Source organism: Thamnophis sirtalis, unplaced genomic scaffold, assembly GCF_051295495.1.
Source record: "Thamnophis sirtalis isolate CommonGarterSnake01/CBP01778 unplaced genomic scaffold, rThaSir2_p1.2 scaffold_9, whole genome shotgun sequence".
Lineage (NCBI taxonomy): Eukaryota > Metazoa > Chordata > Lepidosauria > Squamata > Natricidae > Thamnophis > Thamnophis sirtalis.
The window spans coordinates 10,962,156-10,978,113 of record NW_028261389.1 but is presented as its reverse complement, the minus strand read 5'-3'; the positions used below and the strand labels follow the sequence as shown (position 1 = coordinate 10,978,113).

The window sequence follows — 15,958 nt, the reverse complement described above, 5'->3', positions numbered from 1 at the left end:
ATCTTTTTCCCCTTCGAGCCCAGAGCCCTTTCTGCCCTCCTGCTTTCTCCTTCTACAATTTGACAAGTCGTCCATTACCAATTGGGATGCTTCAAAGAGGGAAGCTCCCGTAAAGATAAGACCCATGGGGGAAAAAATGGAGGGGGAAATCTATATTGGCACATTCCAGTTTTTTCATGATGGACGTTAATGCTGCTGTGGTCTTGAGTTCAAAACTGACTTGTGCAGTTCCATAGCTGAGAACTGCACTGTATTGAATCAGCCACTCGTTTCACAAAACGTTTAAGGTTTTAGGGTACTGGATATATAAAGGCCTTGACTCTGCTGTCCTCTATAGGGCTGGTGCCAGACTGTGCTGGGGAACTCTTAACCACTGACAAGAGAATAGGAGTGGTCACACGTCATGGTAAGCCAGAATTCTGACTCGCTGTGAAAGAGCAAGTGAGCTTAGTGAACGCTGCTCAATAGCTCCCACTTAGCTTCTGTTAGCGGGACTTGCTAAGCAAACCAAGGAATGCTCTTTCTGAGGTTTGCTTATTGTGACACACAAACTATTTGGCTTGTCTTTCCCAGGCAAGCCAGGATTAGAACAAACCATGGCTTTGGGGGTGGCGGAGTCAACCCTCCTGCTTCCCACATTGCAATAAAATAATCTTAGGAGATTCCACAACTTCATGTTGGCCCTTGTTGATGATTCACATGTGTTGATAGCAAGAATGGCTTTTTCTTGTGCATTTATTTATTACAAAAGAAAGGATATAAATATTGTAGGATTTTATGGACATCTTTTTCCAGCCTCCAGGATATTTTTTAATATCCCTGATTGTGTTTGGTTTTTTTTTTCTTTCTTATACAGACTTCAAAACAAAGTCCTGTTCAAATTGCCTATTAATCCTTTGGAGCCTATGTTGGGCTCAAAGGACTTTTTAGAAAGATGATGGCAAAGGCGGATATTTCGTCTTAAAGCAGGATGGCTTCCCTTCCCTTAGTTTTTTTTAAAATGTTTCAATTTAAATGGGAATATATATATATATATATATATATATATATATATATATATATATATATATATATATATATATATATATATATATATATATATATATATATATATATATATATATATATATATATATATATATATATTTTACAACATTTCTAATGTTGGAAGCATTAAAATAACAATGGGCCAAATAACTAATAACAATAACATTTCTAGTAAAAAACAAAAATGTCACGATGCCCCCATTCTATTTCATGAAATGAAAGGGTTATCATTTGGTTTTGAAAAGCCAAGAGATGAGTGTTCCTCTTGGAAAAAGAATTCTATAAAGGGGGGGGGGGTTACCATTGATGTGCTGCCTTGTCCACACCTAGCTATCTCAAAAAGTGGAGGAATTCTGAAATCCTCTAGTAATGATCAAACTAGGTAAGCAGATTCTGTCCTAGCAAAGAATTGCTTGAGATAACTGGATACAGTGCTGTGTTGAACTTTGAAAGGTAACTTTCAGGTTTTTTTAATGGTATAAGTATAATCTTTATTGTCGTTGTACTTAAATACAACGAAATTGGTTAGACTCTGAACCATAACCAAAACAGAATATGTTTATGCACTGTTAGGAGTAGATTATTAGCACTTTAGCTGCTCTATTTTGTACCATCTGTAGCTTCTAAGTCAGGGGTCCTCAACCCCATGATCCACTACCAGGCCATGGCCTATTCGGAATTGGGCCATGTGAGTGCCTGGCCGGAACATGCACATGCACACAGATCAACTTGCAGGAGCGGTGGGCTGGCGGGCACAGGTGCGCTGGCCCACCATTCATGCAAGGCCTGTGTGCGTATGTGCCAGTCTGCCACTCATACAGCCCATTTCCCCTCTTCTTTCCCCAGTGGGACTGCCAGACCTCAAAGGTTGGGGACCACTGTTCTAAGTAGTTTCCAGTTGCAGTTTCCCATGTCGCAGTAGTCTAATTGAGTGGTTAGAAAGATGTGATTTACTTGCTAGGGCATCTGGGTCCACGCAGGGCCGTAACTAATTTAACATCTGAAGCTGAGCAATGCCCCACCTCCCTGCCCCATCCTGACAACAGTACTTCCTGCTGTTGAAAGATCAATTCCTTCATTGGAAACAAACTCCCTTCCGTATGACTACTGAGAACCGATGTTTGGATACCCCATGCTCTATTGCAAAATAGCAGCTTTGTCTCAGACAAAGTTACTTTATCCCATTCAGATCCTCCCAGGATGTAAGCTCCCGCTTGGCCTGGGGTGGCAATATACAATTGGGTGTTATTTGCATAGCAGAGATACCGCATTATGGAGAGACAGGCAACCTCCCACGGTGATTATATGTAGATATTAAATAGTATAAGGGAGAGTCCTGAGGAACCACACATAATAACCAAGGACTTGAATGCTTCTCCTCCTTCATTTGTGATTGATATCACCATTCATGTAAGAGTGGAGCTACCATCAAATACATTCTAGTGCAGTGTTAGCGAACTTTTTCAGCACCGAGTGCCCATACCGGAACACACATGCATGTGAATGCATTCACCGGAGCGCCAGAAACCCAAAGACCAGCTGGCCTTCAGGTTTCCAACACATGCATGCGCACTGGCCAGCTGGTTTTTGCGTGCGCCTGCAACCCAAAGTCCAGTTGGCCGGCATATGCATACGCCCCAGCCTCCTGGTCTTTGGGTTTCCAGTGCTACGGCGTTTGCAAAGAACAGCCAGCAATGGCACATGTGCCCACAGAGAGGGCTCTACATGCCATCCTTGCAGTGGTGGGTTGTAGGCGGTACGCGCTGGTATGGGCATACCTGTGCCTGCTGGGAGCATCGGGTACCATTCTGGTACGGTGCTCCTGAGGGCCCATCTGCCTGCCCGAGCTCCTTAACTGTATTTGAGCTCTTCGACGCTTCCACACATGGAGCGTACGGCACCCGTGCGACACTCCGCCGAGCAGCTGGAGCATCGCGGAGGCGTCGCTGAGATAAGGATGCATGTGCATGCTGCATGCGTGTGCATGTGTACTGCATGCATGCGTGTGCGTGCTGCACGCGTGCATGTGGGAGACGCCGGGCCTCGTTGCACCGTACTGGTTGCACCGGGATCCGGGACCCACCACTGCATCTTTGGCACATGTGTCATAGGCTCGCCACCTGGTTCTAGTGTCTAATTCTTAATCCATGCAGGTGGGCCAGAAAGATGCAGGTCGCAATGGTAAGAAATGCCACTGAAAGGTCTGGAAGGGACTAGAGGACCAAACTCCCATGGTTAGGTCCCAGAAAGGTCGGCCATCACAGCAGCATTTTCCAGGCCAAGCCTGAATCCAGATAATCTGTTTCAGTTAGAATATTTTGGATGGGAGAAGGATTGGTTTTATTTGGTATGACCACCCAACTGCTAAACTGATTGTGGGTGGCTTAAAATTGTAAAAAAAAAAGTATGAAAACAAAAGAAGTAAAAAGACAGTAAACATCTTGAATTAAAGAAGAAAATAATAGAATACAAATGCACATTCCTAATTCCTGAGTATAGAATTAGATCTGCAATTCTTGGTAACTCAGTGGTATTCACCCTGCCGGCACTTCTGTTAATTAATCAAAATTTTCATAAACAAAAAATATGAAATTTCTCCAGGACAGTAATAAAAAATGTCAATCATGGAATGGTTGTGTCACTGAGAATAGTCATAATCCTCCTGAACCTAAATTGTGCTTGGCAGATATTTACATGGTTTTAAGTCAAAATAATAAAGCATAAATAAGCTTTGGAATTGAAGTCATAGAACGTAGAGCTGAATTATGCTCCTCAAAGTGTCTTCCCCTTCCAGGAATCCTGACATCTTCATTATGTTCTGTAAGTCATTGACTCCTCTGGAACTTCATGGGATGTTTGGATGAGAATTTTCTTCTGTATCTACCGTACTTTTCGGAGTATAAGATGCACCTTTTAATCTGGGTGCGTCTTATACACTGAGTACAGCATTTTTTTGCCTCCTGAAACCCCGACCCCTTTGCAAAAATGGCCGTGCATAGTCTTTAGCAGGCTTCCAGGGTGCTCCTGGGGACTGGGGAGGGCAGAAATGAGCAAAAAACAGGGCTTTTTTGCTCATTTTTGCCCCCCCCCCCCGCCTCCAGAAGCACTCTATAAATCTCCTAAATCAGGCCCGTTTTTGCAAAAAACGGGGCATTTTTGGGAGGTCTGCAGAGTACAAAAACATTTTTTTAAAATTTGCCTCTTCAAAATCTTGGTGCGTCTTATACTCCGGTGCGTCTTATACTCCGAAAAATACGGTAGTTACCTCTCCTGATTCAAGCTATGATATTCTGGTAGTTTGACTTGATTCCACTGGTTTGGTTGAAAGTCATGTTTTATCTTACGAACACTATTGCCTAGATTTGTAGTAGTATATATGAAAAATGGTTTCCAAGGCCACAGGGACTAAATTCACGCAAAGCATTAAGTCAAAAACATTATATACATTATGTATATCCGATACATAAACCCAAGTCATTGTTGCATGCTGATTCACGAATGCATTTTCATTTCTCCCTGACTTTAGTGTGGAATATATGGTTCGATTATGTGCCATCAAGTTGCCAGCAACTCTTATCAGCTATGTAGATTTTTTTGTTCATGGAAATCCCCCTCCCCCCCATTTCAAGTCTTCTAATGGCACATCCATTGCCATAAATGAATCCATCCATCCTGCTGCTGATTGTCCTCTTTTCTTCCAACTTTACCAGCATTAGAGCCTTCTCCAGAGAGCCAAATCTTCCCAAAATGAATCCAAACTAGGATAATTTGAGCCTGCCCAGTTGCTTAGAGATCTGTTTGGTTGTTTTCTTGGCAATCTACGGTATTCTTATATATTTTCTCCAATCCCAAAGTTCAAAAATGTCAGTAGTGTTCCTTCCTGTTTCTTCAAATTCCAGCTTTCACAGGGATTACCCTAGTTTGCACTGTTCTGATCTTTGTAGGTAATGGACAGACCTCAGCATTTGAATATATTTTCCAAGGCTTCCATGGGTGCTCTATCAAGTGCCAATCCGTGTTGTGTTTCTTGACTGTTTCTTCTGTTACTATCGATGGTTGATCCTAAAAGGCAGAAATTATCCATTACTTCAGTATCTTCATTGTCAATTCTAAGAGTGATTGTTCTTCCTAATATCACTTTAGACCAGGAGTGTCCAATCTTGGCAACTTTAAGACCTGTGGACTACCACTCCCTGTGGACTTCAACTCCCAGAATACTGGGAGTTGAAGTCCACAAGTCTTAAAGTCGCCAAAATTGGACGCCTCTGTGTTAGGCAATATAATTTTGTTTCACTTTTCTCCTTAACTTTTATTACTGGAGCTTGCAGATCCTTTGCATTTTTGCTATCAGAGCAGTCTCTTGAGAATAACACCCAGGGTATTGATTTTTCTTCCTCCAGTTTTAAAATTGCATTGATCTTCTTCCAGTTCAGCTTTCCCTTAATATACATTCAGCATGTAGATAAGGGGAGAATATTCAGCCTTGTTGCACTCCTGTGTCAATCTGGAGCTCTCTGTTTCACCGTGTTCTGTCCACATTGTGGCTTCCTCACTTGTATATTGGTGTCTCTTGAGGAGAATGGGATATTCTGGGATCCCCATTTTTCTAAGCACGTTCGTGATGGACACAATCAAAAGACTTTCTATAATAAATGAAGGACATAGTGGCTTCTTTTTGATATTCTTTAGCTTTCTCAATTATCTAGCATTCATCAGCAATTAGGTCTCATGTTCCTTCGCCTTTTATAAAGCCAGCTTGAACACCTGGCATCTCTTTTTCTGTGTAGGTGTCTAATCTGCATTGGGTGAGCCTAAACATCATTTTACTAGCTTCTGAAATCAAGGTTATTTGCACGATAGTTTGTTCATTCTGTTAAAGTGTCTTTTCCTTTGTATGAATAAGCACTGTATTATATGTACCTCTTCCAATGTGTTGCCACTGTGCCACTTTCCAGATCTCCTCATATAAGCTTAGTTAGAACCTTTTTTTATTCTTCTTCTGTTTGCCATATTTCGGTGAGTATCCGACTAGTTTCCCACAGCCTTCTGACTTGATAATGACTAACTTCATCTTTTAGTTCTAGAGGCAGATGTCATATATGAATACATATCACTTGATTGATATCACAAATAGGTTTTTCCTTATTCCCACTGCCTGTTCAAATATAATGTTGTTTGTTGAGAATTATGAACTGATCCGTATCTTCAGTGATTTGATCTTGCATGAAGGTATTCTTCACAAAACCAAAGTTTAGCATTGCTGGATTTAGTTCACTGATGCCAGATGATTTTGGTGCATAATCAGCTGAAGTGTTATCCTTGTTCTGTTGTTCTGTGTGAGATATATCTAACTATAGTGGGCAAGTGGTCTGAGTTTAACAAGGAGCTGAAACTAAAAATAAACAACCCAAGGAATCAGTGAGCAGCAAAAAGAAAAAGTTATTAAAAAAAGGCAGTGCCAAAAGCTGAATCAAGTTATCAATTAGTGTCCGGCCTTAAATGCTAAAAAGCTGGAAGCCAGAAATCACCAACTAATATATTTCTGAGGCGCAATACAGGAACAAAATAAGTAACAGCGAAACAGTTGCCCAAGAAGGTATGTTAATGCACACATAGGCAACATATTTCCTAAACGATGGATTTGTGTAATCTGGGAGAGGTTGGGACTGATATTAAGTCCAAAACCTATTGCTTCAAAACCTGCTAAGTGGAAGTTTTTGCTATTTTTGCAATAATGATCTCGTAATACTCGTTGCTTGCAAATGAAAGTAAGATGGCAGTGTGATGTGGTTGCCAAATAAAACAAATGTAGTTTTGTTAATAATATTACAAAGTGTAACTTTTTTTCAAATCACAGGAAGTCATAGTTTCACTTTATCTTCCTTTTATCAGATCCTTCCTTGAATGTTGTGTCTAGTTCTTCAAAGAAAGAAATCATCAGAAAAATTGGTCCAGGGAAGATCAAAGACATTGATTTGGAGACTGGAAAAATTAACCCTGAATTAACCCTGGGAAAGAATTAATTTTGAAAAGAGGACGGGAAATATGATTCCAGTTTTCAAATGCTTAAAAAGGGTTTTTCAGAAGAAAAAAGCCCTGCTAAAGCTGTCGTTTTCTCACCCAAATGCAGACTTTGGAATATTGCATTTAATTTACAAAAGGGAAATTCGAATGAAACATTAGCAGAAGACTTCCCCATAGTAAGAACAGTTTGATGATTTTAAAAATAGGATCATTGTAGGTATACACAGCTTTACAGCCTGGGCCATGAAGGTGTAATCTTTCTTAAGTAAGATCAGAAAAGCTGAACATTTAAATATGTTGCATACACTCTTGTATTGTAGTTGAAGGCTTGCTTTGTTTTTCCCCCCCTTCCTTAGCAAGACCTCATGACTTCTTTGATGCACAGACCTTGGACGCCATACGGCATCGAGCTATTTGCTTTAACCTTTCTGCTCACATAGAAAGTTTGGGAAAAGGCCACAGTGTTGTATTTCACAGTACTGTAAGTATGATTATCTACCATGCTTGGTATATTTCTAATATCTTCAATATTTTCGAACAGCCTTTCTACACTGATTTACATAATTGTGCATTGTTATCGCAGATTTAATACAGACAATGTTGCTTGAAAAGTCTTCTGCAAAGACTTCTGTGTTTTTCTTCCAAAAATATATGCAGTTCATGTTCCTCTCTTTTTATCCTATAGCACAGGGGTGTCAAACTCAGGGGCCGGATCTGACCTGCAGGGTGTTTAGTTCTGGCCCGCAGGGCCGCCAGGGAAACAGCAAAGGACCAGCCCATGGTGCCTCTGCTAGCGAAAATGGAGCTCGGTGTGTGGCCTCCCAAGCTCCGTTTTTGTTGGCAGAGGGTTGCAGGAGGCCATTGTAGCCAAAAACGGAGCCCGTTTTCACTGGCAGAGTGCTTGGGCCACCACAGGTGCCCCTGACATGAGTGGTATTAAGCTGGCCACGCCCTCCCCCCCCCCGGGTCAAACACAATCCTGATGTGGCCCTCAATTATATCGAATGTGACATCCCTGCTATAGAACATAGAATAACAACAGCAGCCCTTTAAAGTTGCTTAAGGCTATTTACTCAGCAATTTTCATATTTTAATTGGTTAAATTTATTTCCTGTCCTTCACCCAGGACCTTCTGGTCTATAGAGCCTCCCTGCATTCAATTTCTCTCTGTTATAATTCTGAGACAGGTTGCTTTGAGAGTGACCAGCTGAAAGTAATCCATGGCTGTGAAAGGATGAGAACCTTGGTCTCCCAGAGGCTCATCCAGCACCTTAGTCCCAGCCATGGATACATGACCATTTGAATTCTGCTCTCAGAAACACTATCCTAGCACTTCGAATAGCTCTCCCGGCTAAAAAATATTTATTCTTTCCAACTTTGTGGAAAGTTGGAAAGAAATTAAGTAAAGAGCCTCAGAACTCTGTCCATAAATATGATGACTGCTCATAATACGGGGGTGTCAAACCTGCGGCCCACGGGTCAGGTGAATCACATGCTGGCCACACCCGCACCCGGTTTAGTGAAGGGGGGAAATGTCACGACACATCATGTGACGACGTGACATCCCTATCATAATAGAACATAAAGTGACAAATCTTGTGGGGCAGAGAAATTGATAAGAAGATGGAGGTATGAAATTGTCATGATTTGGCCAGGGGCTGCCTACCCCCTGTGAGAGAGGTAGGTAATAGAGCAGTACTTCAGAAAGCTGCCGGCTCCTACGTTCTAGGCCTGCCTTTTTTCCATCACGTGAACCGGAGAATGCAACCTACCCCCGTGTTTCCCTGTTCATACAGACACACAAACACAGCACAAAGAGATGCAGATACACTTGTTACTTCATACCCAGTCTAAGTTGACTCTTATTGACTGTGTGCAGATATTCTCCAGATGATCTGTCCTTTTAGGTCTCTTAAAGCAGCATTCGTAGTAATTGGCAATTGAATCTATCCACCTTGCTGGTGGTCACCGCTTCCTCCCCCCCCCCCTTTCCTTCCACTTTTCTTAGCATTATAAACTTCTCAAAACAGTGAGGCCTTTGTATAACGTGTCTAAAATATGATAATTTGAGCTTGGTCATTTGTGTTGCAAGTGAGAACTCTGGGATTGATTTGTTGGTTTCATAGCTAGTCATGATATGTTCAATAATCTTTTCCAATGCAACATATAAAAGTGTTAATGTATGTAGTCCTTGAGAGTGGTGCGGTGGCCTAGAGGTGGAGCTCTCACCTCACAATCAGGTGGCGGTGAGTTCAATCCTAGGTAGAGGCAGGTATTTCTTTCTCTGGGCACACTGAGAACATCTCTGCTGAAAAAACTCCGCATTGGTGATAGGATGGGCATCCGGCCAGTAAACACTCTGCTCCATTCAGTTACCCAGACTCCCAACCCGCAAGGGATCATGGGGTTGTTGAAAGAGGAATGCACGTATAGTCTTTGACTTACGATCATAATCGAGCCCAGAATTTATGTTGCTAAGAGAGAAATGTGTTAAGTGAGTTTTTGCTCCACTTTGCGACTTTTCTTGCCACATTTTTAAGTGAATCACTGCAGATGTTAAATTAGTGACACCGTTGTTCAGTGAACCTGGCTTCCCCATTGACTTTGCTAGTCAGAGAAGCTCACAAAAGATGACCCCGTGAACTTTGGACACAATATGAACCGGTTGTCAACCATCTGAATGTAAATCAATGACCATGGGGATGCTGCAATGGGCATAGGTGTGGAAAATGGTGATAAGTCACTTTTTTCAGTGCCATTGTAACTTAGAATGGTCACTAAATGAACTGTGTTGTAAGTCGAAAACTACCCGTACTCTTTCAGTCCACCTTCTCCAGAGTCTGACTTTTACTCCCGCAGAGTGTTACAGAGGAAACTATCGTCAATGTGATTCTACTCTTTGTCAATAGAAGTGATGGCATCTGAATAACTGCTCCAAGACTTTCCTTGCTATTCTGTCAAGTGTTATTGTGTGGCACATAAATTACATACCACCTTACACTGTCAGTTCTGACACAGAGTTTGTTGGCCTTAGGTTGGATCTCTTTATCTTTAATCCTAATCTCTCTTTTTCCCACATGCTCCTTGATTTTAATTAATGGAGTTGTCTTATTTTTTTAAGCTGTTCCTTGATATTTATTGTTGGAGTTTGCAGATCATTTGCATTTTCATCTATCAGAGAAGTCTCATCAGCAGAGAGCAGGTTATTGATGTTTCTTTGTCCAATTTTAAAATCACACAATCATTTTCTTCCAGTCCATCTTTCCTCAAAATATGCCCAGCATAATAAATAAATGAGGCAGTATAGCTTTGTCCCACTCCCTTTTCAACCTGGAGCCAATGTTAACTTTCCAGGTTCCATCCAGACTGTGGCTTTCAATGGAGACAATGATGATCTGGATTGTTATTCCCTAAAGACATTTTGCAGATTATTATGGTCAACATGGGCTTTTTCTAGTCAATCAAATGCTTTCACTTCTTTTTGGTATTCTGGGACAGTTATCCAGTTACCCAGACAAAGCCTTTTGCTCTGTAGCTTTTTCTAAAGCCAGCTTAAACATCTGGCATCTATTTTTTTCCGTTTAGGCCTATAATCTGCATTAAATGACACTGAACATCAATTTTGCTAACATGTGAAATTAAGGATATAGTGCATTAGTTTGTGCAATCTGTTAAGCCTCCTCTCCTTGATATTGGCATGGAGATTGACCTCTTCCAATCTGTCAACTAGCCACTGGGTCATTCCAGATTTGCTGCTCTCATGATTAGAATCATTAGATTCTTCTTTTGCTTCCTCTTCTATTTCTGTAGATGCTCCGTCACTTCTTGTAGCCGTCCTACCTGGGCTGCTCACGCTTCTAAGTAGGGAATATCTCGAAAAGCATCTTAGATTTTGAAATCTTTATTGTGCGGTACTTCAATATACTCCCCTCGTTTCTATTCGATCTTTTCTGAATGAACTACCTGTTCATTGGCGTCTTTTATCAGGTTGATTTGAGAGTAGAATCTCCTAGGTTTTGTGATCTTTTGGAAATTTATCTGCATTTTCCCCTTCTGTTTCTATTTTGTATTTATTTATATTTCCTATCTAGATACAGATGCTCTCTAATGCTGTTCCTTGTCTCACCTAACAACTCTCCCTCCCTCCCCCCCCCCTCTATTGGTTAAGTTCTTCCTGAAATCTTTGGTTTCTTGGTTGCTTCATCTTCATAATTTCTACCATCTGTTGTGACATCCAGTTAGGTGTCTTCTATTTCTTGGTCTTTGTCTTGTTCTACATTTACCTTTTATAGTCTCTCTGATTTCATTCCATAATTTCTCTAGTTCTGTCTCAGGGAGGTCCAGGATTTCACAGCAATTCTTAATATTCTTCTTGAAAATGGTAGGTATACATTCAAGATTACATTGTGGAAACATTTGGCTTTGATCTTCCTCTTTAGCTTGGTATGGAGCCTGCACATAATCAGTTCTCTCCCCCCCCCCTTACAATCAGCTCCTGACCACGTCTTTGCTGGATAATTGATCGTCACCACGATGTAGAAAAGATGTTGAGACTCTAGAAAGAGTGCAGAGAAGAGCAACAAAGATGATTAGGGGACTGGAGACTAAAACATATGAAGAATGGTTGCAGGAACTGGGTATGTCTAGTTTAATGAAAAGAAGGACTAGGGGAGACATGATAGCAGTGTTTCAATATCTCAGGGGTTGCCACAAAGAAGAGGGAGTCTAACTATTCTCCAAGGCTACCTGAGGGTAGAACAAGAAGCAATGGGTGGAAACTAATCAAGAAGAGAACTAACTTAGAACTGAGGAGAAATTTCCTGACAGTTAGAACAATTAATCAGTGGAACAGAAGTTGCCTCCAGAAGTTGTGAATGTGCCAACACTGGAAGTCTTTAAGATGTTGGATAGCCATTTGTCTGAAACGGTATAGGTCAGTGATGGCGAACCTATGGTACACATGCCATAGGTGGCACACAGAGGTATTTGTCAGGGCACGCGAGGTGTTGCACTGTCAGCTTGGCCAGCTGAGTTCACCCTTTTTTAAAGCCATTTTTCGCCCTTCCCAGGTTCCAGAGGCTTTATAGGAGCCTGGGGAGGGCAAAAAGGGCCTCCCACACCCCACTGGGGGTCGTCCAGAGGCTTCATGAGCTTCCCTGAAGCCTCCGGAGTGCAAAAACTGCCCCTACGGGCAAACCGAAAGATCAGGAACGGACTTCCGATTTGCTCGGAGGCTCGTTTTGACTGCTCCAAAGGCTTCAGGGAAGCCTCCTGAAGATCCCTGAAGTCTCCCGGGGGGGGGGGCGGGGAGCCTATTTTCGCCCTCCCCAGGCTCCTATAAAGCCTCTGGAGCCTGGGGAGGGTGAAAAAAGCATGGAAAAAATGGGGGATCGCGCCTGTAGTGCGTGCATGCGCACTGGGGGGTTGCACCTTGCATTATGGGTGTGGCACGCCTGTATATGACCCCTCTGCGCTCCCCCCACTTATGGCACGCGAGCCAAAAAAGGTTCGCCATCGCTGGTATAGGGTTTCCTTCCTAGGCAGGGGGTTGGACTAGAAGACCTCCAAGGTCCCTTCCAACTCTACTATTGTGTTGTGTGTGTTGATCTGTTACAATTCTTTGTACCAATAATCTTCTGCATTCTCCAGCTGATGCTATCTATGTATTTGGAAATTGTTCTGCTTGAAGAATGTGCTGTTACTAAAGAAACCAGAAGGTGATACCCTGAAAATAAGACCTCCCTAGATAATAAGCCCAAACAGGCTTTTGAGCGCATACGCTAAAATAACCCCTCCCCAAAATATTGCAACATAGCAGCAGCCATGAGTTGACCACACTCGCCACCTTCTGCACCTCAAAAATAATAAGACCACCCCGAAAATAAGGCCAAATGCTTCAGGGAAGTTGTTCTTAATTTCTGTTTCCTGGCCCGTTCATAGCTATATTTTCCTCCTGTGTGTTCTAACTTTGACATTCCAGTCTCTAATCATAAGCAGCAACTCTTGTTTGCATGTTCTGTCATTTTCAGATTGACCTTGACCATAAAAAACGTCACCTTGCATCAGTGGTTGGAGCAGAAACTTAGATGAGCATCTTTTTAAAGGACGTTGTCTGCAAATTCTAATCGATAATATTTGATCCTCAGTTGCATTGTGTGCACTAGTCCTGTCCAATCCTCTATCCTTCCTCGCTGAAAGCGGTACTGTTTCTTTTTCGGTTTTGTGTCTTGAGTAGTAAACAGTACGATTTTCTGACTCAAAAGCGTCCAGTTCCAATCCGTTTTCAATTCTCTAATGCTTAAGATGTCAATCTATCATCACTTGGTCTTGCTTTTTCTGCAGGGAGCGTCCCATATTTCTGGTTTTTACGTTCTGCGCCCCCATTGTAATTCCCTCTTTGCCGCTCTGGATTTTCTTTCTCCTTTTACAGCAACCTCAGCGGTTGAACCTCCTGAAGGGTTTTAGTGTCATGAGTATCATTAGTGCTCCAGAAGATACTTCAGATGGTTCCTTAATGGCATGTGAAGCATTCATTATCTGACAGTGTATTATCTTATCTATCCGTGTGGTTTCTTGGTAAGGCACAGGAATTTACGGCTTATCGCATCGTATAAACCGTTGCTGTCATCATTAAAGTGATCATCTACCTCTATACTGCCCTCTATCTCTGCTTCCTGATGTAAATGCCTGCTTGCTTTAGCTAGGTCCTATACATGACGTTCATGGTTTAGGTGACCCTGTTTGACATATATACTTTTGGTCTGTATTCGCCCATCACTCTCGGGAATCCCCTTCCATCACCACAATAAGGCAGCAGAGCAGGACTTCGGGACGAGAGGAGGTAACTGCAGATAAGACAATACAAACAGCCAGAGCTAATAAAGAGATTGGAAAGAATTCCCTAACTTGCCTGAAAGCAGTTATGAGACAAAATAGCTTTTATTTTTTTGTAAGTTTTGAAAAAATGACAGAAATTGTGCTATGACTCTGTCAGTCATTTGACTATTCTTCCCTGCTTAGGTCCAAGTGTATTTTATCCAGCTATATGCAAATGTTATAAATAAATAAATAACATTTGCATATAGCATGATAAATAAATGTTAAGGAGTGGCTAAGACGCTGAGCTTGTCAATCAGAAAGGTCGGCGGTTCGAATCCCTAGCGCCGTGCAACGGAGTGAGCTCCCGTTACTTGTCCCAGCTTGTGCCAACCTAGCTGTTCGAAAGCACGTAAAAATGGAAGAAGAAAAATGGGACCCACCTTTGGTGGGAAGGTAACAGTGTTCTGTGCACCCTCAGCATTTAGTCATGTTGGCCACATGACCACAGAGACATCTTTGGACAGTGCTGGCTCTTCAGTTTTAAAATGGAGATGAGCATCGCCCTCTAGAGTCAGGAACGACTAGCAAGCACATATGTGCAAGGGGAACCTTTACCTTTATGCAAATGTTTCTCCAGCGTTACTAGAATTTTCCCCGACATTTTAATTGATGTTCCTCTTTGCCCTAACTACCCAGGGTATTGGTGAGGCTTGTGCAAGTTATTGCTCAGGATATCTGAAGGTTTAGGTTTATTTGATTTACATGCTGCCCTTCTCCCAAGGACTCAGGGCGGCATACAACATTAAAAGAAACATATAATACAAAAGTTAAGAAGAAATTAAACAGGATATCCCAAACCCAATTAAAATTGAAAATGACACATTTTTTTAAAAAAAGAATTCAAATTAAAATTAACAGTAATCAATAATTCGATTTGTTTTGTTCAGGCCAGGACTTGATGTTGATTCATTTTTATATTAATTTTAGTCACCATCACTTATTAACCCACTTACAAGATTGTCATAGAAAGAGAGAATGATTCTTAGCATTTGACTACCTATGGGATGGCCCATTGTCCCATCCTTTTTTTACTTAATTTTATTAATTACTTTACGTAAATTACTTACGTAAATTTTCTTCATCCACAAGTTATTACACACCTTTTTTCGCAGTTGGCTCCAAAGTACCTCACAACCCTACTCCAATCTCCTATTGCAAAATTAAGAATGACTGTGAATTGGTTATCTGGGAAGGAGATGAGGTCCATCTGGCTACACTGGGGCAGAAGTCCCCAGTAGAGAAATAGCTGCTAAGGATATTGACATCCGACTGATTATAATTAGCTTGAAATTTCTTACCACTCTACTTGAGAACATGGATCCAAATCAAAGCTTGGAAGTTTTTCTCCTGTGAAAAGTTATTCACCTGTTATTCACCCATGTCTAATTTAGGCGCCACCAAATCCATAAGAGTCACTTATGGTGAGATTGGCAGCTATATAAATTTGATCATTTATGTAGCTTGAGAAGAAAGAAGCACACGAATCACCAGCCTTTTCAAATCTTAAGTCTGTGGTTCTGGAGATCTAAATGCAATATCTGATGATCGATATAAAAGTGAAGATTTTGCAGATTTGAGAACGAGAATTGTAGCAACATTCTGCAATAAAATTCTGGGAGAAGGCACAGCTGCTTTAAGCAGTGGCAGGCAGATGCTTATGTGAGTTTGCTACACATTCCAAACTATTTAGTGGCTGAAACCAGTGGAATATGGAAGAGTAACTAACATCTTAGAGTTATTTCTGTGGTCCTCCACGAGAGGTCAGCAGAACTCCATTTGCATGTATGTAACCCTCATTTCTGGTAAAGATTGACTTTTCAAAAAGTCTGCAATAGAAATGGGAAAGTGTGTGGTGCGGAAGGTTTAATTTCTTTTGTCAGAATCTTCGCAGTCGTATGAATGTTCCTTTGAAGACAAATCGAGCAATACTCTTGATTGCTTAATATCTGGCTATTTGCTTCTACTTTGAAAGTCTTGAGCAAAACATATGAAGAACAGTTGCAGGAAC

The 15,958-nt window shown here is 41.5% G+C and overlaps 1 protein-coding gene across 7 annotated transcripts in view; it reads left to right on the top strand.

Moving 5' to 3' along the window:
* Window positions 1-15,958, top strand: part of AEBP2 (AE binding protein 2) — a 51,090-nt gene that overhangs the window by 24,828 nt on the left and 10,304 nt on the right. For 4 of the 7 annotated variants that reach the window (XM_087722805.1, XM_087722802.1, XM_087722800.1 and 1 more), the window contains exons 5-6: window positions 338-406; window positions 7,428-7,552. In XM_087722805.1, the coding sequence (XP_087578931.1) occupies window positions 338-406; window positions 7,428-7,552 (194 nt within the window). The remainder of the gene's footprint in view (window positions 1-337; window positions 407-7,427; window positions 7,553-15,958) is intronic. The other 3 variants (XM_087722806.1, XM_087722804.1, XM_087722803.1) reach the window with 1 other exon arrangement.